Source organism: Zalophus californianus, chromosome X (genome assembly GCF_009762305.2).
Source record: "Zalophus californianus isolate mZalCal1 chromosome X, mZalCal1.pri.v2, whole genome shotgun sequence".
Lineage (NCBI taxonomy): Eukaryota > Metazoa > Chordata > Mammalia > Carnivora > Otariidae > Zalophus > Zalophus californianus.
In genome coordinates, this window is record NC_045612.1 from 39,914,818 (window position 1) to 39,939,447 (window position 24,630).

The 24,630-nt window shown below is 50.6% G+C and overlaps 2 protein-coding genes across 8 annotated transcripts in view; one reads left to right on the plus strand and one right to left on the minus strand.

Annotated features, from left to right (window-relative positions):
• The window catches only part of COL4A6 (collagen type IV alpha 6 chain), a 268,983-nt gene extending 262,663 nt beyond the window's left edge, over positions 1-6,320 (plus strand). For 3 of the 5 annotated variants that reach the window (XM_027609383.1, XM_027609384.1, XM_027609388.1), the window contains 5 exons: positions 289-405; positions 1,273-1,464; positions 2,232-2,518; positions 4,798-5,037; positions 5,754-6,320. In XM_027609383.1, coding sequence (XP_027465184.1) covers positions 289-405; positions 1,273-1,464; positions 2,232-2,518; positions 4,798-5,037; positions 5,754-5,834 — 917 coding nt within the window. In that variant the 3' untranslated portion in view covers positions 5,835-6,320. Of the gene's footprint in view, positions 1-288; positions 406-1,272; positions 1,465-2,231; positions 2,519-4,797 lie in introns of all 5 variants that reach the window. The other 2 variants (XM_027609386.1, XM_027609387.1) reach the window with 1 other exon arrangement.
• Positions 6,321-8,015: 1,695 nt separating this feature from the next.
• Positions 8,016-24,630, minus strand: part of ATG4A (autophagy related 4A cysteine peptidase) — a 53,833-nt gene continuing 37,218 nt past the window's right edge. For 2 of the 3 annotated variants that reach the window (XM_027607415.1, XM_027607416.1), the window contains exons 4-13: positions 23,099-23,197; positions 20,558-20,659; positions 20,310-20,382; positions 17,016-17,095; positions 16,175-16,362; positions 15,975-16,053; positions 11,895-12,040; positions 10,590-10,646; positions 9,083-9,191; positions 8,016-8,545 (exon numbers count right to left, since the gene is read on the minus strand). In XM_027607415.1, the coding sequence (XP_027463216.1) occupies positions 8,475-8,545; positions 9,083-9,191; positions 10,590-10,646; positions 11,895-12,040; positions 15,975-16,053; positions 16,175-16,362; positions 17,016-17,095; positions 20,310-20,382; positions 20,558-20,659; positions 23,099-23,197 (1,004 nt within the window). In that variant the 3' untranslated portion in view covers positions 8,016-8,474. Of the gene's footprint in view, positions 8,546-9,082; positions 9,192-10,589; positions 10,647-11,894; positions 12,041-15,974; positions 16,054-16,174; positions 16,363-17,015; positions 17,096-20,309; positions 20,383-20,557; positions 20,660-21,472; positions 21,599-23,098; positions 23,198-24,630 lie in introns of those variants that run through there. The other variant, XM_027607417.1, reaches the window with a different exon arrangement.

Sequence of the window (24,630 nt, forward strand, 5' to 3'; positions counted from 1 at the left end):
ATTCTGGGCGTTGCTGGGAGGATGAGAGGAAGGGAGGGAGAAATAGGTGTGAGGGGGGCTCAGAAGGGCTAAGTGCAGAGCAGTGGTCCCAGGACAGATATGCCCGGACTCGGGACTCCAGCTAGGGACTAGCCCAGGAGGCTCAGCCTGAGTGCTCTAAAATGATGGCCACTGCGCCCTCTCCTGGTAAGTCCTGGGCATGACACACGAGTCCTTTTTTTCTCGGGGGCCTGTTCTCGCGGACCTCCCACACACGGTGTCTGAGCTGCCGGCCTTCTCCCCTTGCAGGCTCCAAAGGTTTCCCTGGCATCCCTGGCAAAAATGGTCTCAACGGACTCCCCGGCCCGCCTGGGGCTCTTGGTGACCCTGGTCTCCCCGGACTGCAAGGCCCTCCAGGATTTGAAGGTCTGGTGATGTCAGCCCCAGGGGGCAGAGGGTTTCCGTGAGGATGGGAGGCTTTGGAATGAGCCCAAATCTCAAATCTGAGAAACAGGAAACCGGGCAGTAAAGCTTGACACTACTAGGAGCCTGGAAGACCAGACTGCATTCCATTCGCTCCCACCCCACCTCTGAGCCTAGGAAGGATGAGACCCCCACCTTCTGGAAGGCAAAGGACTCCTTCCAAATCCTTCTCTGGGTTCTCTCCCAGCTCTCGGGAGAGCTATGACTGTCCTCTAGCCTGGGCCCTGGCCCTGCACCTCCCCTCTTCTACCCTGGGATTCTGACATGGATGGGAAGGGGGCGGTTCAAGGCATAAGAAAGTCTGAGATGAGGAATGGCTGCTACTTACCTCCCATTTGACAATGGAGATGGCAAATCAGTTGTCCTGCGTAGAGAACGGCTCTGAGGCTCAGTGGAAAAGGGGGGCGATTAATAAGCCACGTCTGCCATGGGCAGGAGAGTGGGTGTGATTTTTGCCCCGCTAGTCCCAATTCTGCTTCTGCTGCCTCTGATTCAGCAGGGTCTCGGTTATGTCCTGGGAGAGCCTGCAAGATCCCCTCGTAGAGGACCTGAGGCCAGGTGGCAGTGGGAGGGGAGCTGGGTAGCACACTTTTTCAAATAGGAACTCTGCTGCTGGATACACCTGAGTTGGCATTCCAGCTCCACGGGCTACGGCACTTGTGAGCCTGTTCCCTTATCTGCCAGCCGGGGTAATCATGTTGCTGTGAGGATCCAGTGAGCCATGCGGTGTGCCGCGCTCGGTGCTCGGCACGAAGTCTGTAGCTGCCCTTATGAGCGGCTCAGCCCCCTTTCCCGCTCTCTCCCTCTCAGGTGCTCCAGGGAAGAAGGGTCCCTTCGGGAGGGCCGGAGTGCCTGGGCAGAGCGTGAGAGTGGGGTACACGTTGGTGAAGCACAGCCAGTCGGAACAGGTGCCCCTGTGCCCCGTCGGGACGAGCCGGCTGTGGGTGGGCTACAGCTTGCTGTTCGTGGAGGGGCAGGAGAAAGCCCACAACCAGGACCTGGGTAAGTACTGGCTCTGACACCAGCCCTGGCCATCCTCCACCCCCCCCCCCCCCACCACCACCAAGGAGGATCAAGAGCTCCCCTCCTCGGTCCTCCCGGCCCGGGGCGGGCCCACCGTTGGGCAGCAGGGTTCGAACACCAGCTGTTGCATCAGGCGGATCTGGGTTTAAACCCTGGCTCTCCCACTTACAGGCAGGGGACCCTGGACAAATTCCTCGGCCCCTCTGAGCTTCCACTTGCTCCTCAAATGGAAACAAAGCTAATGCTCGTACCTATCTCAGAGGCACAAGGATCGTAAGGATTACATGAATCACCCAGCGGAAAACGCTTAGGACAATGTCTGGCATGTTAAGCATCCATTACACATTAGAGATTAGCAGGAGTAATAATAATAATATGACCTGTGGGGCAACAGCAATTACCCAGGAATTAATTGTATTGTCTACAGGTGTGCCGACTCTGAACCACAGACTCGCTCTATTAAATGCCGGTTTTACGCCACAGATTAATTAGGGAGTCGTTATGCGGCTTATACAAAGATTCCTTTCATTCTCAAACTTCCCTGGTGAGTTGAAAATAGGATTTGACCAACAGACGCCAGTGGACGTACCATGTGCCAGGCCTGGAAGGAGGGTCGTCCCTGCTCTGGGACAAGCGATTGGATGCCAACCCGGCCTGTCCAGCCCTAGTGGCGCCGGGGACAGTCTCAGCCCCGCCTCTCAGCCACACCTTACACCAAAGCCCCTGCCCACCTGCTCTCCTTCCAGGCTTTGCTGGCTCCTGCCTACCCCGCTTCAGCACCATGCCCTTCATCTACTGCAACGTCGACGAAGTGTGCCACTACGCCGGGCGCAACGATAAATCCTACTGGCTCTCCACCACTGCCCCCATTCCCATGATGCCCGTCGGCCAGGCCCAGATCCCCCAGTACATCAGCCGCTGTTCTGTGTGCGAGGCGCCCTCGCAGGCCATCGCCGTGCACAGCCAGGACGTCACCATCCCGCCGTGCCCCCCGGGCTGGCGCAGCCTCTGGATCGGGTACTCCTTCCTCATGGTGAGGCCCTGCCCTGCCCCCTTCCCTGGTGTAGAGGCAGAGGGCAGCGGGGAAGCGGGGGAAGCCCTGGGAGGGTCCCTCAGTCGGGCTCGCAGGCCCAGGTGACATGAGGTAGGAACCACAGAATTTGAAAAGAAGGAAGAGGCTTGGCCTGACCTTGGCCCAGTCCTGCATGAATGATGGGTAATTCTGAGGGTGAGTAGAAAGGAGCAGTTTGCACCCAGAGAGTCCCGGGGTGAGAATATGAATCGCTGGCAGAGGCCCTAAGGTCTCCATGCCAGCTTCAGGTATGCCACAAGCGAGGGAGGGAGGTGACACCCGATCCCGGGGGACAGTGAGGGAGAGGCTGTCCCCACTCAAGGCCGGACACACTCTTCATTGCCCAGGCTGGGCATGGGCGCCCCTCCTCTTCTGCCCACCGACCCAGGTCCCTCTGGCCACCTCTCATAACCTCCTGAAAGGCTCAGATGAGGGCACGCTGTGTTTCTACATCCTTGCTGGGATCTTTGCTGCTGCTACCCGTTGCCGTGGGAAGGCTGTACATCTTGCTAGGAAAGAGCTGAGAACGTCTGCAAGCCCAAAGAGGCATCAAGGCCCTCACACGCCATTCCGTGTGACTATCGGGGGGTGGGGTGGGGACATTCAATGAGTGAAAGGTCAGGTTTCAGGCCAGAATCGCTCCCAGGGAACATGAGGGTGGCACCCGCGGAAGTACCCTGTGTCGCCAGAGCTTCCTTGCTAAATCGCCGGGGGTGAGATGATGAGAAAGCGTCTTTGAAGAATTACCAAAGCCTTAGGCCTCCTCACATTGGTGTACCTGCCTGGGAGGAGGTACTTCCTTGTTCTGCTCTCTTGGTGGAATCGGGCCATTTATCCCCAAGTAATACGGAATCGCCTCACCTCTCATTCTGTCCCATCCACCACCCAGGCCAGGAAACGAGTCGAAAAGGCCCCTGAGCTTCCACAAGCAATGGTAAAAAAGTTGTACAAAATCGCATGTGTCTTGCTCCCGGGAGCACTCTTAAGTCCTTAGTCACAATCTCTTTACTCTTACTTTACACAGAATTCTAACATTCTAGAATATCCATATTTTCCTGAAAACCTGTAAGGGTGGGAATTTGGACTGCCTAATATGGCATCTTGGAGCTATAAGACATGCCTATAAGAAGGAGAAAAGAGAAAATGATTCAAAGGTGGCCTAAGAACTCTACAAGTTGTGTCCCTTGGTATGGGGACACAACTGCCCAACACAAAAAGCAACATTCCCAACAATAAGCCTGAGTCCTGCGCAAAGTGTAAAAGACGCAACGTCTGCCATTTAGCAAGGCAGGGAGGTGTGTCGTCTGTTCCGGAAAGTGTTCTGTCTGAGGATCCAAATGAGGAAAACTTTGATGTTTCATTTGTCAGGAAAGATCCCTTATAGGGAGACCAACCCTCCGGGAGTTCTGTAAAGCCAAGCCATCCCTGAGCGTCCAACTTGGGCATCTGTCCCATTGGCCATTTGCTGACCCCCGGGGGGTGGGGGATGAAGCCTCTTCCTCACCCCCTGTGGTCCAGCTGCTGTGAAGGGAGACGGGGTGGGGAGTGCAGAGACCCGGGACTGCTGTCTGTGGGTACAGTGACTGGCGACTATGGGCTAATGAATGGCACTGACATTGGATGCTGAAGGGGCCCTGACGGGAGGGCCGGGACACTAGGCCACATGCGAGGCCCTCTTGTACGAAGCAAGCAACAAACGCTCTCTGTTGCCCTGAAGGGTGTGGTACAGATGGAAAACGTAAGAAGTTCTGAGGAAGGTAACTGCAGAGCCAGCGCTATTCACAGATAGGCTGGGGGAGGGGCCCAGGGTTTAGCCACTTGGTGGGGTTCCAGGCGTGCTCTTTCTCTTCTTGGGGGGTCACCACCAAGGGCTTGGAGTAGACCAGGGCTCGGAGAAGACCCGCATCCTCAAACCTCCTGAGTCCGCCTTCATCCAGCCTTTCTCGGACTTACCTGCCCGCGGGGATCGGCAGGGAGCCCCCGAACACGCCTCGGAACTCGGCGGGACACCCACAGTTTGGCGGGGAGGGGGGGCACTCTGGCCGAGAGGTCCCCGCTGCCCAAGCGCGGTGGGTTAGGAGGACCCTTGGGGAGCTCGGAGGGGACGCTCCCGGCCCCGAGGACGAGCAGCCCCTGGTCCTGTAATGTGAGCTTTGGGGGTGCTGGCTAGATGCTGGGGCTGAGCCGAGGCGCCGGAGCTCCGGCGGGCGCACAGCCCACGCGCTGACCGTGTCTTGCAGCACACTGCGGCGGGCGCCGAGGGCGGCGGCCAGGCCCTGGTCTCCCCGGGCTCCTGCCTGGAGGATTTCCGAGCCACTCCTTTCATCGAGTGCAGTGGGGCCCGGGGCACCTGCCACTACTTTGCCAACAAGTACAGTTTCTGGCTGACGGCGGTGGAAGAGAGGCAGCAGTTTAGGGAGGAACCGGTATCTGAAACGCTCAAGGCCGGGCGGCTCCACACCCGGGTCAGCCGCTGCCAGGTGTGTATGAAAAGCCTGTAGGGTGGCACGTGTCCCCCTGCCCCCTGCCCGCCCCTCCCCCACACAGCGGGCCCCTCACAGCCCTGGACGAGCTGAAGAAGGAAGGCCCCATGCCCGGGTGCCCCTCTGTCAAGTCTCCCGCGGGCTGGGCTGCTGGGCACTGGTCAGCCCGCCCTCCTGAGGTCGGCTGTCCCACTTCAACCTGGTGCTGCCGCTGGATTCGGAGGTTTGCATGCTTATTCACGGCTGCCTCGGAAAGACCTGCTGGGCGACTGCTTTCTTAGACTCCGAGGTCACCACACATTCTTTGGCTTAAACCAGAAGCCGGTGTTTCCACGCTCAGAAAAGAAACTTGTCCGGCAGCCCGGGGTGCTCTCCGATTCCTTCGAGAGTGAGCGCGGCTGGGCCCCAGAGTGCTTCAGGAGGGGGCTCGTTAACTTCGGATGGTGCCCAACGAATCACTTCCTCCTTGCTGGCTCCCTCCCCAGCCAGAGACCTAGGACTTGGCCTGGTCCAGAGTAGAGCAGGGGAGGCATGGAATGCAGCCGGGGGCCCAGAAAGGGAAATGAGAACCACACCCCTTTCTCCCAGGCTGGGGGGCGGGGAGGGGGATGGGTAAGGAGGTGTGAATTTTGCTTTTGACTCCAGGAACAAAACGAGGCAAAACCCTTGTCCCAGTTTCTCAGAGGTCCCTGTTTATTCCAAATGCCATCCAGATGTGTGCGGTGGGGCAAGTCGAAGCCGCGGTGTGTCGGGTCCTCAGCGTTCTGAGGCTGTCGTTAGAGACTTGCCATTAAAATGTCCATCCAATTGCTCTTTTCACAGGCAGCCTGTTAAACTATTTTAATACTTTGTTAAACCTCATACAAATCTAGCACACTCCTCTCCTTAGCAGTTGGCAGACCTAAAGCAAGACTGAGTTGACTATAAAGTGTATTATATTCTCTGCAGGGGGATGTGTTTTAACCATTTCCTCTGATTATCAGTTTCCCAGAATACTTAGCTATGTTAACATGAGGCAACTCCTTCCAGGTGATTCTCTTTCCTTAAATATTATGTAAACCGGACCAACACAGAGAAAGCATAATCAGTATAATCTGAATTATTGTTACCTTCACCTCCTGAGTAATAAGCATGCTGCCAGCTTTGTACATTGCAAATAAAAGGAACCAAACATCAACATTTGACTCTTTTGACATTCTCTGATGAATACTTTTCTAAAGTCCATTTCGCTATAATTCGTGAGTCCCCCTCAGAGCCTGTTACTGCAAGCTGAGCTTTACAACACAACACTGAGGTGGGAAAAGTACAATTAAAGGTCAAAGGGCAGAAGGCAACAAATCCACAACTCAGTTTCAAAATCTGCCCACAACTGCTTTTAGCCCCGTCCATGCTAGAGTTCAAGAAACGGGTTTCCATACTTCTGGGGCTTCAGGATCTTTTATAGATAAATCGAAAGTAGAGAAATGTTGGGGCACCTGGGTGGCACAGTCAGTTAGGCGTCTGACTCTTGGTTTCTGCTCAGGTCATGATCTCAGGGTCGTGAGGCCGAGCCCCACGTCGGGCTCCGTGCTCAGCGTGGAGTTTGCTTGAGGCTCACCCTCTCCCTCTGCCCCTCCACAACCCCCCTCACGCGCACATGCTCTGTCTCAAAAATAAAATCTTTTTTAAAAACTAGAGAAATGTTGAGGTTGTTAAAATCAAATCCAAGGCATATATGCATATATTTGTATATGCATAAAACATGTCTTCTGGACGGATAAACAAGAAAGAAATGATGCTGGGAGTATTCGGGGAAGGTCACCGACCTGTGGGAGGGAGAGACATTTTCATCGCATACCATTTTGCACCTTTTGATTTCTGAACCACTGGAATATATTACCTACTGGAAAAAAAAAAAAAGAAGAAAAATGGAATTTAAGGAAATAAATGTTCTAATATTGCTACATATACAAATGAAACAAAACCAGCTTTGCTCTGGTGCTGGCTTTCAAGCTAATGGTTGCTGGCCTTCCTCAGGCCTTGGTGGAGGAAGGGGGTGAAATGCACCCACGTTAAGAGGGGAGGAAAGGAACACGGGAAGATGCCACTTAGGCTTGAGGTGCAGCCACACAAAAGAGGGTTTAGCAAAGCCAATTTGATGAAAATGTACTTTAAGATTTGCTATGTTGCTCATCCCGAAACGGTTTGGAATTGCATTTGCTGCACGGATTAAATGTCACCACGTGAATAATTTTTTCTAACTGTGGCTGTGAACCAATATGGAGTCAAAGTCAAACACCATTTTTTATTTCCCCCGAATCAACAATTTTAAGTCAGTGATTGGCAAACTTACAGCCTGCACGCCAAATCCAGCTCGCCACCTGTTTTTGTAAATAAAACTTTATTGGCTTATAGCCAGGCTCATTTGTGTGCCCGCTGGTGTTGGCTGCTTTTGCGCTTTGACCGCAGAGCTGAGTGGCTGTGACACAGGCCGCCTGGCCCACGAAACTGAAAGTGTTTACTATTTGGCCCTTGGCAGGAAAATTTGCCCACTGCTGATTTAAAGTGATCATGACTTGGGGCGCCGGGGTGGCTCAGTCGGTTAGGCGTCTGCCTTCAGCTCAGGTCATGAACCCAGGGTCCTGGGATCGAGCCGTGCGTCGGGCTCCCTGCTTCACGGACAGTCTGCTTCTCCCTCTCCCTCTGCCCCTCCCCCCAACTCATGCTCCCTCTCTCAAATAAATAAAATCTATTTTAAAAAGAGTTTTTAAATAAATAAATAAAAATAAAGTGATCATGACTTGATTGAAGGGCAGGGTGAGATCTGACAAAAAGATCAGTAAGGATGGTGACAGCGACCCATCAGACAGCAAGGTTCCCTCAGATAGGAATGAGAACAACCAGTGTGCATTTGCTGTAATTTCTCGGGCAGATTTTTGATCTGGATTATAACCATTTAAAATACATATCCAAATAACTTAATAAGACCTTTTTCTCCCTGATGCAATCACTTTATTTTTAGAGCAAGAGAACAGATGGCCTCTTAGTATTTAGCCCAAAAGAGGTCACTCCTGAAAGGGGGAAGAAGCACAGGGTAACCATCTCTCCTCTGCTGGTGCTTGAAGCAAGGTGGGAGTTGCTGTCTATCTGCTAGACATCCATCTCCTCGTTTCAGTAGCTGCAGACTCGCTGTGGCCAGGTAAGACAAGCTGGGAAGCAAGGGACGGCTCCTAACCTTTCTGCTCCTATGTTCCATGATTGTTCTAGTTCGTTCTGGGGAAGGGTTGTTATCGTTCGTTTTCTGAGAAATGGTAATTGGCTCAGTCATGATTGCTATCAAGTTCGTATGCTGTTGGCATATCAGGCACTTGCTGACTAGAAAAGTCTCATGTAATGGATTCGTGTTCTTCCGGTGCCGGATCGAAGACAGACCTCCAAGTCGTGTTTCCACTACCCTAGACGCTCAGGATCTCGAAATCTTCCTCCAGGTCAAACTCCTCTAGTTGTTCCGTGGAGTCAATGAATTCTATCGGAATATGGAAATGAGAAAGAAGAAAGCTTGATACTCGGGTTGAAGTGGTCAGTACAGTTACGCGGTAGTTAAGACTATTCATTTTTTAATGGTTTTGCTACAGAAAAGCTTCTGTGGAGGAGACTCTCAGGGGGAACCGCGGACAAGCACTAGAGATTCTTTCGAAAGAAGCAAAAACAATTGAGCTCATTACACGCTCTTATTCCCAGGGATGAGGATGAGGCTCTGGGGTCTTTGAGGTACCTTTTGAATCACCCCTGGCCCCTGATTTGGTTTTGGGGCCAGACCATGAATACACGTTCTCGTCATTTTTGATTTTGCATGGCCCTTTTGCATCGAGCTCATTTTCTTCAACTATCAGGCTTTGAAATTGGTAAAGATCAGTTCACTGGAAGATTAAAATCATCGGGGACACCACTCCTTGCTCAGGCCAGCTGAGGAGAAACTGTACCTTCCACGGAAAGCGTGAGCCACAGTCGCTTCGGTCTTGTGAAACAACCGCTACCCAAGAGCCCGCGAACAATGGCTTACCTGCCCCAGTGGTTGTCACTTCTGGCTTGGCTGGAGGAACAAAGGGAGGCCAGTGCGATGGGCGTTTCTGAACTAATTCAAACATCCTTAAGTTTTCCTTTAGGATTTCCTGAGGACACACAGAAACGGCTGTAAACATTTCACACTGACTACACATTTCGGTCCGGTTGTCCATCTGTGATCCCAAGCCCTGCAAGAGTGACCTGGTTGTGGAAAGGCGAGAACAAAGCCCTGGCCAGTGTGCCCATCCTCTACTTGATCATCTGAAGACCCAGCCCCCTTCAATTCTTGCGCTGGTCTGTGAAGGACACTGGAGGGAGTAGCTGACGGAAGGCCAGTTGCCTGCACCTAACTCAGTTCAGCATCGAGCTGTTCCTGATGTGTTGGCTCCAAGGAAATGTGTGTTAATTACGTGAAATCTGCCCCCCAGAGGATCCTGGGACATAGTGTTGGCGGGGTTTTGATTTTAGTCCAACACTTGTGGTGTATGTCCTAATTTAGATGGCAGAGTCTTACCAGAGAGCTTTCATTCAAACTTTACAGGGGGTGTGACTAGAGCTTCGCTGCATTCTGACAGATTAAGTATTGCCTTTAGAAAAGAATTCTCCATTTTGTCCCAGCCAGTGATTAACTGGGGCTGCAGAGTCAGCTAGGGACATTAGTGTCAATTACCTGTGCGCTTGTGAAGAAAAAATCTGCCCTCCTTACACTTGCAGGAGGCTCTGGGCTCCCATCTCCCCAAACTCTTTCTCTTCTTTTTCCCTTTTGTTGCAGATAGGAGAACAGCAAGTCTCCCGCCACCCCATCCAGGGCGCTTTTCAACTACTCCCTGTGGTCGCCCTTCTTTCATAAGCATTGATCAATGTCTCCCACATGCTTGGCATGTGTTAGAAGCGAGGATGCGGGGGGCAAATACCAAGACTGGTGAGCCAGCAAAACAGTAAATATCCTTTTACACAAAATACCGAGAAGAGAGAATATCTGGCTTGGGTGTTTACACACATTCCTGCAAATCGTGTTTCCTTTAATGGCAGCGTGCCTACACTTTATAGAAATGAGACAGCTAAGAGAAAGATAAGCCCCCTAAACTACATCATGGACTATATGCAACTGTAAACAGACCACGAAACAGAGAAGCAGTTTGGTTCCTTCAACCATCTCGGCGCTACGAACAGAATGAGGAAGGCTTTAGGCCAAACTACGTGAAGTTAGCATTTTTAAGTGAAAAGGGTGGAATATTCGTTGAATATTTCGTGTGACTTGTAGGCATAATCAGATGAGACATTATGTAGCTAAAAATATCACCCACTTGACATACTAAGCATATTTCAAGCAAAGGTTTTGCTCTGGTTCCCCCCAGAGTTAGGCATGATGCCCCACATCTTAGTTTTTCCCTTGCAATACAATCCTATCAGGCTAGACTCATGTCACTACGTGAAGCAGTCTTGAAAAGGGATCCTGTTGAATAACTTCTGCTTTTAAGACTAAGGAAAACACACGTCTTTACCTTCTGCACGAGGCTGCACCAGCTATCAAAGTCCTTTTCTTCTTTGCAGAAAAATCCCTTGGGGGGAAAAGCAAGAGAACATAACTTAGAACTGGTTAGGGGCACCGAATCAGGCGCTTTGTACTCCAAGATGGCGCTGCTGGCCCAGAGCTAGGATGGGGGCTGCTCTCTTTAGATGTGTCTCCTGACAGGAGCGAAACACACTGGCTGCATTGCCCCCTCTCCCGGGTCACTGCCTTACCTGGACACACACATTTACTCACTCATTCCATCTCTCCCTCTCCCTCTTTCTCTCATTCTCGCCCCCTCCCTTCCTCTCCCTCCCTGTCCCTCCCTGTCACCCTCCCCTCATACTGTGAGATACAGTAACGTGAAGACCAGTCTCCAAAGCATGGGGTCAATTCCATTACGCTCAGTGCGCAAATAGACACATCCATAGAGAACAGTCGATAAACCAACCAACAAAAGCCAGATAGTACTTTTAGCTATAGAGGCAGTGCACAACAAGATGGCTTTGACCTGAAGGAAGTGATCTGTTAGAATAAAGAGAACCATCCACCTCCTTCCCCATCCTCAGAGCCACCCTACAGTAGTGAAAGAATGGTCCGAAACGAGAGGAGGACTCATGTCCGCTCTCAGTCTCTGGTGCTCTGAGAATCGGGTTAAACTGGAGGAGAGGATGCAGACAGGCCTCAGAACCACCGGTAACTTCACAGGCAGCTGTTCCTTCAGCATGTGTAGATGGTCGGCATATCTCCAGGGGGAAAACCCTGCATCTTCCTGGATTGCGTGCCCAGGGAAATGAGTGCTATCCACCCAAAAGATCTTGCCCCCTGATCCCTCCCTAACTATGTCCTGCCTTATTCCGGGTGCCTGGGTGGCAATAATTAGGGCGCAAGAAGTAAAAGGGGAAAGACTGTAACACTAATGATAACCGACATTTACAGAATGCTTACAATGTGCCCGGCACTGTGCTGAGTGCCTTATGCATGGTATGCCTCCCACGACCCTGAAGGAAGTATTGTTTTGCTCATTTTAGGGAGGAGAAGGCTGAGGCTCAGAAAAGTTCAAGGACTCCGCATAAGTCCACAGCTAGTAAGTGACAGGGCCTGGATTCCAACTCTAGTAGTTTGCCTTCAGGGTCCAACCCTAGCCCCACTCTACCATGGTACCTCTCGGGGGGTGGGGCCTAGTGAGTGAACCTACTCTCGCTGTCCTACGTAGCAACCCGGAGAACTCCCAGGGAACCAATCTGTAACAGGGTGGCGTTGTATCTCTTGGCCCACCCAACCTTCAGATACCCACCAGCGCTACGGAAGGATCCAAGTTCAAGATGTTCATTCGCTGCGGGGACTGCAGGCAATGGAAAGTCTGGTCGTCAACTGTTCCATTCTCTTCGGTGTCAACAAAAGTCTGGGTTGTGTGAGGGTCCAAGAAAATGAGCTCATTGCCTGTTTGGGATGAGACAAGCTTAATCTAGAAAGAACCACTGGTCCTGGCCCCACTGCTGTCCCTCGGGAGGAGGCGCTCTGGTTTTCTTAACCCCTCCCTTTGGTGACAATGGGAATGAGATGACAGAAAGCCTAAATTTGGGTGATCATGCTTGAAGGAAGCCAAATCCAATCATTCAACGAGAAGACTAGCCCTAGCATTTACATCTCCTCAAAGCCCAAGACCAAAAATGGAGAGGGATGGGTTTGAGAAAATGTGCGAATGAGAGACCACAGATGACATGGCAGGCTCTGTGAGCAGCAGTTAGCAAAGAGGTGGTAGGTACAATCACCAGGGCGTGAGCCCAGGTGTCATTAGGGAGCTTTCTTCCTCTTTCCACAGTGGGAAGCATCTCGCTTCAAGCCATTGGTTCTCAGACCTGTGGTCAGAGAGCACATCTGGTAAGAAAAAAAAAAAAAAGGCCTTGGCCTTCCTTCCCAAAGAAATGGGAATGCTGACTCTGCTATGGATGGACTCTGACTTCTGGTCTCAATTAGCTAGCAAGTTAGCAATTCCCAGTGGAAAGCGTTGCCCTAGTCACTTTGATACCAGTACAGATACACCTCACTGAGGAAATGCACTTTGAGATGATGGGCCTGCACAGAGGAGAGAAAAACCATGCTTCATTAAGGTGAAAAAGCACAGCCCAATAATGACCTGGGAGGAGTCTGAGATAATAAAACTTGTACTTTGATATTCAAAGGGCTGAGAGGCCCTCCAATGCTCATCAGTGGCATGCTGAGTTGGCAAAGGTAGCACCCCAACCTCACCGTCTGGGCCTCGGGACCAGCTGAGCCTCTGTGTTGTGGACTGGGTTGGGCAACCGAAGAGAGATCTACCCAAGGCAGGAGGATGGGGTAGGGAAAGATGCCCCCCAAGACTCTCCCTGGAATGGTATCCAGGATTGTGCTGGGCCACATCTAAGTGCTTCTGTCAGCAGAGAACGTTTCTGATGCCTGATGAATAGCTTGTCTCTCTCACAGACATATATATTGACCCTAGACCACAGCTACGTGAGACCAGTTATACCCCCAAAAGCTTCAAGTCACAAAGAAAAGCAACAACCAGGATGTTCAGAAGGAAGCCTACTATGACCATAGACAAGTAAGAAGAAAAGGAAGTTGTGCACAAGAAAATAGAAATCCAGAGTGGGGTTAGGATAGAGCATTCTGCCAGAGTGTTTCAAGTTAAGGTGCTGAGAATAATTGGATAATAAGAGCATCCTCTGTGATTCTGGCCCTTTCCGTGTGTGTGTGTGTGTGTGTGTGTGTGTGTGTGTGTGTGTGTGTGTGTGTGTGTGTAGTGGAGCTTTGCAGGCTGCGTTGTTTCTGAGAGATACAGTAGAATCCCTAAAAGGTCCTAGAAGGGATGTGGGGACCAAACCAAGGTCTCTAATTAGGCCTGAGAACAAGAGGCTGTCTGGTCAACCACCTGCAATGGATCTCCAGTGGCAACCTTCACCCAAGTGCAGGGGACAAACATCTCCTGTCTAAGTAGGCAAAATAAGACAGCCAGACTCTCATCCTGGACATAGTGTCACACATCGAGAGCTTTTCCCAGCTTCCCACCAGGAAAGAGGGCCCTTGGGAAGCAATGTGGCATGGTAGGCAGAGATGGCCAAATTGGAATTGAATGCTGGCTTGGCTACTTTCTAGCTGGGTGGCCTTGAGGCAACAACCCCTCTAACTCTTAGTTTCACCATAGTAAGCTTTAACTCCCCGGGGTACTGTGCTATCCATGTCTCTACATAGGACTAGCTATCTATACCTATATGTGTATGTATGTTCCCTATCTATCTATCTGGGGTGGGGACTTTGCAGGGTCCCTGACACAACACAGCTGTGTCAGCAAATGGCAGTGCTCATCTGTTCCCTCCCTTCAGACATTCAACCAATCTGGAACCCCCAACATAATGCAGTAAAGGGGGTAAGTCAGAAAAGGGGATTCAGGAGGACTTTGGGGCCTCAAACAAAGGCGAAGCAAAGGATTTAAGAAAGGCAATGGGCAAATGGGAACGGTGCAAACCTCTCTCTGGGGAGCTGAGGGTTGCCCACACCCCTTTAATGAGTAGTCAACCTCCACAAAAGTCACCCTGACCCACTGGCCTCACGAAACAGAGGGGCTATGCTGGCTTGGCAAACTCTTTCTGGGTAATTTGGGGTAAGAGAGACCAGGATCCCCCGGGGAATCCCACACATTGTCCCTTGCAGTCCCTCCAAAATTATTTTCCAATCTGTTTCGGCCTTGGCCTCGAGCACAGAAAAAGAGAAAATTGATCTTTGCGACCTTTTCTTTGACAGGAACCCAAAAGCTTAGAAGCGGAAGGCATCTACATTTATAGGACTCCAAAGACTGGATTTTGTACTGAGAAAAATAAACGTCTCCTTGGTGTGCCAATGTTCCATCAAGCTGTGGTTCTCCGGCTTGACCAACAGATGGCAGCAATAGCGAGAGCTCAGGCCACCCTGTAGAAACCTCACCTTAAAGAGAAGAGTGAGGAGCAAAGCAAAGGCGGGTGTTGGGGGTCCAGAAGGGTGGGGCCACCTTTCACTGGGTGCGCACTATGTGCCCGGCTCTTGGCTGAGTGCTCTACTGTGAGGTGACAACACGGCGAGGCAGGGGTGAGCCCTATTTTCTTTTTTGTTTTTTAAAGTAAACTCTATGCCCAACGTGGGGCTCGAACTCACGACCCCGAGAGCAAGAGTCGCGTGCTCTACCCCTGACTGAGCCGGCCAGGGGCCCTGGCCCTATTTTCCACAAGAAGAAACTGAGACGAAAAGAGTGGATATTCTTTTCCTGCCATGACACAGCTAGCTGGCAAGTGGGAGACCACATGCAGGGCCAGGGATGTCTGTTTCCCAAGCCACCTCAGCTCTCTGAATCTCCAACGGAGTGGGACGGCGAGGGGTGCGAGCTCACTTCACCCTCTCCTCTGCGCATCCCTCATGCCACTCCCCGTGCCTGGTCTGGCTCCCCTTGCCCATCCAAGGCTCTCCCTTGTAATCCAAGCTCATATTCCTCAAGGCCAAGTTCCAGGCCACACCACTCCCTTCCCTGTGCTCTTCAGCACCAACCAGGTGTCTGGGCCCTTGGTACGCAATGTGTGGTGTTTACACGAGCAGCATCAGGCCCGCCTAGTTAGAAGTGCAGAATCTCACCCCGGACCTACTGAACCTGCATTTTAATCGGCTCTCAGGGTGATCTGTGTGCACATTAGAGTTTGAGAAGCACTGGGCTAGCTCGCCTGGTGTGCCAAGGGCCTTAAATGACTCAGATCACAGCTAGCCTATACGGTGGCTAGGGTTCCAGAGGCATCAGCCGAGGCAAGGGAATGCTGGGTTGCCTGTTAGGATCCGCATTAGGAACGTTAGTGGTTTTCAGGCTTAGCCCCCATTACCAGAAAAAGGATAGCTCTGTCTTTGCCTCCTCTCAGTTCTACCTGGTCACGGCTCTGAACGATGAGGCAGCAGGCCCAGCTGCGTGAGCCTGGGAAGCCAGAGGACGGGTCCTAGCCTGAATGCCCAAGCCCCAAGGAGAGGGGGATCCACAGTGCCAGGGGAGTGAAACCCTGCCACCCTGGGCCCCCACAGAAAGGAGAGAGAGATGCTAAAAAGATGCTGTGCCCCTGGGGTGGTCCAGTGGGCAAGCAGCCGTGGAACCATCTTTTCAAGAGGCAAGGCGGTGGCGGCACTGAGGGGGATGTGCTCTCCATCGGGCACCAAGAAGTGTTACTCTCCACAGATCAGGCCAGAGACAGGATGAGCTGACCAGAGGCCATGGCACCTCCAGGCAAGATGAGGGCCCCCTAACCAGAATTGCCTGGGCTCCCGTGCAAACCTTCTGCCCGCCCTCCCCTAGCCCGTGACGACTTACTTGTGAGTCCTCTTTTCTTACCTAAGAATCCTATGAAATAATAGGCGTTATTTGGTTTTCCTCCTAATGCCCCTAAAGACTGTGGCATCTTAAAACACTCCTAGAGGGAAAGAGAATGCAAGATTCTCAACTCACTTGTGGACTGCTGCTCACGGATCTCCGTGCTCACATGGCGGTGTGATGGGCAGGCGGCAATGGGCCCGGGAAAAGGAATGACTTACTTTGAACGCATCAACATAGACAGGGTTGATTTGGTTTATGCCCAGGCGAAGGGGCACAATGAGCAGCAGGGGTTTCCAGGTTGGGCAGCCCGCAGGGGTGCCCTTACTCTGGTTCGAAGCATTCAGAGTGTCGGCGGGGCTCTCACCCACTGTGTCTGCACTCAAGGGAAGGACACAGCACATTTTTTCTGGAAAGGGAAGACAAGAGAGTTGGGTCAAGGGGAATCATCATCCGAGATATGCCGAGGGCAAAACTGAGGGCCACCTCATCTCCTGCTTAGAAGCTCCCCCCGCCCCACCAGCAGGGACCAGCTTGCCCCGCCTCCCACAGGAAGCCCAGGCCACTCCTCCAGCCCTTACTTCTCTTCCTTCTGGCACCTGAGCACTCACCTCCTGCCAGATCTTAGGGGCTCATTGAGAAAATCTTATTTCTCAACTAGTCTGCAAGGGCCTCTGAGACAGGGGCTGTATCTTTTGGTTTCTCTAACCCCATCAGGGAGAGCACATGGCTGGGCAAATGGGGGCCTCGGCAGAAGACCTGTAGGTGATTTAACTGATTATCCTCACTCTGAGTATGCTACAGGGAAAGGGTCTGGGCCCTTCCAGAGAGAGAGGACCCTCTCATTGTTTTCTTCCTTTCAGAAAGCTGAAAGGGAAGAGAAGAAAAGGCACAGGGAGTCTTGTGCTCCCCGAAGTTTCCCTACTTTGGTGGAACAGGCCAGGGTCAGTGTCTGTCTGTCTGTCGTTCTCTCTCACACACACATACACACACACTTTCTGAATGTTGAGGAAGGACCTCAACCACCCACCAACCAGGAAGGTAAATAGGCGAGGGACTCACTGATATCTTCAATGACCACTGTGTTATCCATTGAAACATAAACAGCCAAGGAATTCCATTCGTCAAATAAAGCAAGTTTTCTGCAAAGCAATGCACAATGAGGTCAAAATTGGGGAAGAAGGCAACATCAGCAGGGAGCAGTACAATCTATGCCCCCTGTCCCTAAAGTCACCGAACACTAAGCCACAGAGAAGTTAGAGTTTGGGTCAAGCTCTGGCCCCCCTGACCAAGAGCTCTGGAACATTCCATGTCCAGGACCCTTGAGAATGCCACAGAGTCACTGTTTTCAAACCCTGAAAAAAAGAGAGCCCTGCTTTACAAAATGGAAAAATCTACCTCACAAGATGACGTCATTCCTGCTGGGTGAAAGAGAAAAGGTACCAACATTTCTGCTCCCAAGAGATTTTGTTTTCTCTTCTCAAATAAGACATTCTGACTTACCGGGTTTTTTTCCCCCCCAAAAAAGGAAACTGTCATAAATATATATATAAACATTTATATTTATATGTATACACACACACACACATTTGGGAGCATAGATAATACGTAGAATAAGGCCCAGGAAAATGCAGAGAGAGAGAGAGAGAGAGAGAGAGAGAGAGAGAGAGAGAGAGATCTCTTACACCCCTCCCCATGTGCAGTGCAAACACTGTTCGAGAAACTTGGGCTAAAGATGGCCTTGGTGTGGGGCCTCGCTGGTCAACAGCTGAAGACAGAGAGCATGCTGAATTGTGTGACTTTGGAAGGGGTTAGAAAGAAAACCCCTTTCACAGAGGGATCATCCATGGTCTGGGTAAAGCAGCATGACCATATCTCCCTTATGTTTCCCTGTCGCCCATCTGAAAGAAGGCATGTTTAACCTGAGTACTTCTGGGATTCTTGGGTAAAGCCCAGTCTCACTGGACAAAAGAAAAACAAAACAAAAACAAAAACAGGGGCGCCTGGGTGGCTCAGTTGGTTAAGTGTCTGCCTTTGGCTAAGGTCATGCTCCCAGGGTCCTGGGACTGAGTCCCGTGTCCAGTTCCTTGCTGGGGGGGTGGGGGGGCTGCTTCTCCCTCCGCCTGCCACTCCCTCTGCTTGTGCACACTCTCACAAAGAAAGAAAGAAAAAAAAAACCTCATTCTTTTCCTAACCAAAGTAACTCCCAGGAAGAGGTTAATTACCATTAAACTTTAATTTCATTCCTTTTGATATATTACCTTTCCTTGATATACTAATACTCTGTTGTTAACGGTAACAATAATAATGAATCAAGACCTGCTTAAGTTCTTTCTTTTTAAAAGATTTATTTATTTATTTGAGAGAGAAAGAGAGAGAGAGAGCATGAGTGGGGGGAGGGTCAGAGGGAGAAGCAGATTCCCCGCTGAGCAGGGAGCCCGATGCGGGACTCGATCCCAGGACTCCAGGATCATGACCTGAGCCGAAGGCAATTGCTTAAGCAGTTGAGCCACCCAGGTGCCCGACCCACTTAAATTCTTTTAAAAATGTATGTTTCCGGGGCACCTGGGTGGCTCAGATGGTTAAGCGTCTGCCTTCGGCTCAGGTCATGATCCCAGGGTCCTGGGACTGAGTCCCACATCGGGCTCCTGGCTCGGCTGGGAGCCTGCTTCTCCCTCTCCCTCTGCCTCTCCCCTGCTCATGTTCTCTCTCTGTATCTCTCTGTCTCAAATGAATACATTAAAAAAGTCTTTTTTTTTTTAAAGATTTTATTTATTTATTTGAGAGAGAGAGAATGAGAGAGAGAGAGCACGAGAGGGAAGAGGGTCAGAGGGAGAAGCAGACTCCCCGCGGAGCAGGGAGCCTGATGCGGGACTCGATCCCGGGACCCCAGGATCATGACCTGAGCCGAAGGCAGTCACTTAACCAACTGAGCCACCCAGGCGCCCCATTAAAAAAAAATCTTTAAAAAAATGTATGTTTCCATTTGTCTGTTGTTAAGAACTTCAAAATTTAGAAGACAGAAGCAAACTCTGAGGGACGTCACGTAAAAAACCAACCATTTCAGGCTGGGTCTGGGGCCCAGCATGGCCCTTCTGATTAATCTTCTATGCGTTCTACCCTGGCTTCCCATACCAGTTCCCGAAATACTGCCAGATCTTCACTCAGCAGAGTCAACCGTGCCGTCCAAAGGAATTATGGACTAAGGCAAGAAAGTGCTCTCAGAGGGGTTGAACCATTAGCTAGGAGTAAGGCCAAGATACCGATTTCACTTGGGTCCCCAGGAAATCCAGCCTACTCCCCTCGTGAGCATACTTCCAGAGCACTCTGGTTCAGAGAAGACTGGCTAATAACTGAAACAGTGCCCCCTCGGTACTTGTCATGGAGCAGGTCCCACCATCATCCTCCAGAGAGCCCAGGAATTGAAGAAGCAAGCTACACCCTGAGTCCAGATGGTTCCAACCTTCTGATGGCCTAAATCCGGCCCCAGATTCTGGATGCCATCTTCATTCATCCTTCAAGTATTTGTTGAGCACCTGTGGGTGCCAGGCAGTTTTATGTGCTAGTGTTACAGTAGTGAATGAAACAAATACAATCTCTGCCCTCACGGAGTTTGCATTCAGTGGCAGGCGTCAGGAAGGAGAGGGACAACAGGTGAGGGGCCCTGCAGGTGTAGGTGCTGATGCCACTCACCCCGTTCACTTCTAAAATGTTGGTCTTAGATTCTCCACCTTGCCCCTTCCTGTGGGAAGTGAGTTCGGTGATTTAACAGAACAACGGCAAAAGTACCACGCCGGGGTACCCGGAGTCTGCTAAGAGATGACAAACTGACCCCAAGACTCCCTCAGGGTTGGTCTCCTCCCATAGGTGGCGAGCTCCCCGAGGCAAGGACCGTGTCGAGTTTATTTCCATATACCCAGCACTTAGCACGGTAGAGCCACTCAGTAACTACTGAAGGAATGAATGGATGAGGCCTTTTATACTCTACAAGGTGGGAGTCTGGGTCTTGCGTAGGCTGCCTCAGCCTCCGCCGCCACTTAGTATTAGCCCTTTGGCTTCAAAGTGACCGTCAGGCTGATGGTTCTCTGGAAGGTGAGCACCAACCCAGAGAGGGAAGAGACACTGAAGGAGTCCTGAGGTGCCTCCCCATCTACCGGTACCAATGGCTACAACTCTGATCTACCAGAACAGATGTCCGCACGCACCCACTCAAAGAACTGTCTGAGCGAAATGGCACAGATATTTGGCAGCTCAGTGGGATGGCAAGAAGAGCTAGACTGATGGGACACGGGGTTAGCAGGAGAGGGAGGCACAGGAGACAGAACGGTAAGGCAGACGCCAGACTCTTTTACTTACTTTAACACCTGTGCAACTGTATTTGGTCCAAACCATTCGCCGATTGATTTCCCTTCTCCTACACCCATTTGTGCTGTTTTTACGTGGGGAAAAAAAAGACGTTAGCAAAAGTTCTTCCAGCACGCCACAGGCTCCTAGTTTTTTGCATAAATAATTAAGCAGATGGACAATTCACAGAGCCACATATAAGGCAGGGGATGAGAGCAGTGGGTACAGACATTGCCTTAAAACCACCGATGTGACCTTACCCATTTGATGGATAGAGTAGCAACAGTCCTTTCTATCTAAGAAGCACTGGAGGATCTGTTGGTATTCTTTGGGTTGTTCTTTTTGTTTCTCCCAGTTCCAGTCTTTTTAGGAAAAGAAATGAGTTAAAGTCATTTTTATAACTGCTTATTACCTCTCTGCACTCTTATCGTAACTACGAGGTTAGAAGGAAAACAAAGGAGTTGCAGCTAGAAGGCAGGGGCCGTTGGGTTAGAACATTCCTAAGTAAACTTCAATTTTGATGACAAAGACATCTGGAGACATTACTTTCAAAGTCTCAGTGGGTGTAAAGTAAAAGCAAAACAACAAGTTGACCAAGGAGTTGACTTAGCCCAAGGGCTGAAGCTAGATAAATATTACATGAAAACAACGTCAGAAAAGGCTTTTCTGGTCAGCTACTCTGTGAGCAGGAGGTCGCCACAAAACCCGGAAGTATATCCTTATATCACCCTGACGCCATATTGTCTCATCTCCATACAGACGGCAACGGCTTTGGTCTGTATATTTTGGCAGCATTGCCGAAAGAGTCTCATGGGGCAAGTGCTATTCGGACACTCAACAGTGCGCAGGGGATTAGACACAATTCACAACTAAGGAAGCTCAAAAAATTTGGCAAGCTGCCATTTTTACACAACTTTGAAAAAGTCCACACCGACCTTTGGAAAAACAAATGCCTTTGCTATCAAGTGTTCAAGGTTTCTTTGTGACCAAAACCCAAATAATTACATCTAGAGGAATCCCTTCTGCACCTTAGGCATGCCCTCCCCCCCAAATGCCACAGAGCCTATTTATCCCAGGACCCGGGACAACTGCAAAAATTCTCCCTAATCTCCACTGTAGATGATGTGCTTCTCCCATCCCCTCAGCTCTAGGAACTCTGTCTCTCTGGGGCTTACTTGGTTTCTGAGACACAAATTTCTTTCCTGAGATTTTACAAAGAGTTTAACTTCACGACTGAAGTCTTCTTGAAGTCAAAGGCCATTATGTCCAGAGTCTTCTGATCTCTTTGCTTCTAATAGTTCTGAAACCAAAGTTTTAAACCTTGTAGCCAGCACAGTCTTCAGAAGGTGAACCGCATCCAACTTTTTTTTTTTTTTTCATCATTTGCTACCAACTTGTCCAAGTTTGGGGAAATCCTGATTAGCTGGCTGCTAAGTACCACTAAATATTGACTGATGACAGTGATACGTGGGCACTCCACCTTAACAATGAAGTAAGTGAATAGGAAGCGCTCCAAAATACGTCTTTTACAAAATTCCATCTTTGAATTTATCTCAGCTGCAAGATCGATTTCCAAATTCTCCCTGCTGTTTGCTTTTCTGTTAAAACAACTCATACGGCTGACTGTGGGGTTTTATGTCTTCCTCACTTGCTTCCCACAAAAGTCACTTCCAGGAGAATCATCTTGCTGTGTTTTACACACGGGAAGTTAAAGAGAATGGATCTGCTCTGAGCCAGATGTGTACAGTGGAGACATCACTGCACAAGAAGTCGGGAGACCTGCCTTTGTCTATTCTCCAATCCATGCCTTCTCTTGGCTGTTTGACCCTGGGCAAGTCACCTTACTTCTTGAGCCTCAATTTCTTCATCTGTAAAACTGGAATTATGATACTCCCCAGGAGAAGCAGGTTCAGGTTATTCTAAACCCTGAAGAGAAGGCCTCAAAGCCCTAAAATCTCCCTGGATCTTTCCCATCTGCTCTGGCAACTGCAGCGGGATGCGTGAGGCTGCATGGGCGGGGTGGTGGCAGCCGGCGGGGGGGCGGGGGCGGGGGTTTGAAGGAATCTCAGGGAGAAACAGCCAATGAGCTCAGCAGGTACCTTCTCTTCCAAGGGGCCCTTTTCCTTCCTCATCCCCAGGTGAAACCCGCCTTTCACCCACCCAAGTGCCTGCACGGGCACCCAGCCAAGGTCATCCTCCAGATGCCCACAGGGAAGCACGCACATGGCTCAAGAAAGCAAGACTCAAGGGCTTCAACAAAGATGACCGGAAGGTTCTTAATGAAGCGGCCTCCTGAGAAATCTAATTTAAGGATTCCTTCGTCGCCCAGTGGACATTCTCAGCGAACCCAAACCAAAATAGCACCCGCTCCCTCATCAAGCACTTCCTTTAGGTCACTTCCATCCCTCACCAGGCAGACATTTTAAACGAGGTCAAGAAACAGACCACTCGCCACACCCTTCTTCCTGCTCTCTTTGTTATCTGACCTGTTTAAGGACTTGCTTGAACAATAGTGAAGATGGAAACTCTAAATGACACCACTCCCTCCCTGTTCAATTCTGTCCCAGGAAAATAACTCTGGGGCTGGATGAGTCACAAGGAAATGCCGGCTGTTTCCTTCTCGTGGGAGGCTTTGGTGACTCGTCCCCCCCCCCCACCGCCGCCCGCCACTGGGGCCTGCAGAGAGCACTGTAGGGCCTTCAGCTCTGTTACCGAGTGTTCCTGCCACTCGGCCCCAATGCTAAGCCACCAGCAGGCAGTGCTAATGCAGAGGGCTCCGAGGGAGGACCCATTTAACTCACCCCTTCCCAAGTGTCTGCAGATCAGCGCCTGAGCCAGCATCATTTGTCCGCAGCGTAGCATACATCCCCAGCCAGCATCTGATGAAGGGCCCGTTCCCCCTGTTGGCAAAACGGACGGGAATGACTGTGAGTTCCCTAAATTGCCCTCTCCCAAAACATCAGCGTACGTGGGAATCATCTAAGACAGACAGACAGACACACGGACTCTGAAAAGAGAGGCAAGAGAGACAGCCAGACAGCCAACAGGGTTTGTTAGAGGGTGGGACTTGCAAAGGTGACGCAGAGTTAACCGAAAGTTTCTATGGCCAAAGACAAAACCTACAAATGAACAAACCCTGCCCCTCACGCTTCCTGCTTGGAGACTTCTCGCTCGGTGTGCACGCAGTTGTGGTCGATGACCGCCAGGTATGACTACCAATACTAACCCACACCATATCATTATCTGCCTGACCAAACCTGGCTTTGCTTGGCTCACTTCTCAGGGAAGCCAGTCTTAACCTTAGTTAAGGAATCAGTGCCACCAAGGGGAATCATCGGCGTGGTCAAAGAGATCTGGAAGGCTCTTGACTGTGCTAAATATACATCAGGAAGATCTGAACAGCAAGAAGGACAATATAAAATAGAGGAAAGAGGGCGCCTGGGTGGCTCAGATGGTTAAGCGTCTGCCTTCGGCTCAGGTCAAGATCCCAGAGTCCTGGGCTCAAGTCCCGCATTGGGCTCCCTGCTCCTTGGGAGCCTGCTTCTCCCTCTGCCTCTCTCTCTCTCATGAATAAATAAATAAAATCTTTAAAAAAAATTAAAAATTAAAAAATAAATAAAATAGAGGAAAGAGTCCTAGATTAGGCATCAGAAGGACTGTCTCTAGATGCCTGATCCAAGTCTCAACTGTGGATTGGGAACAACAGCACATACCCTGCCTAGCATCGGGGGATACTGTAAACACTGAAGGAGAAAATATCTGTGAAAGAGTTCTACAACCCACTCAGGATGGTGTAAATATCTGGTGTTAAGCACATGGCCGTCATTAAAAACACTGCTAATACATGAGAAATGGGCCACATCTCTAAAAGGCCTAAAACCAGTTAACAAACGAAGTAAGACAATGGGTTCCACTTTAAGAATACCTGATGTAACGAAAACCCCACGTACGTGGCCAGCCTGAGCTCAATATCCTTTTTCGAGGTACCAGTGAAATCAAATAACTTGGACGGCAGAGGAGACATTCTGCTTTCATTGCTTTCCATCCCCCCAACATGGAAGTGGAAAACGATGCTATGAGCACCATCTCACCAGACTGACTTTAAAGAGGGTCACCAGCCTCATAAGACGGCCATAGGGGACCACCCTTTTCCTTTGGTCATGGGGACTGAAGGAGAGTTGCTACAGTAAGACGGGGAGGATTGAGCCAACCCGTCAACTGGAAGGGGGAGCCCTTTGGCTCTTGCTAATGGCGGATTATAGACCACATTAGTACAAGAAGGATGCAGTGAAGTTCACATAAAGAAGAGATCGTCTATTGCCAAAACATTGTC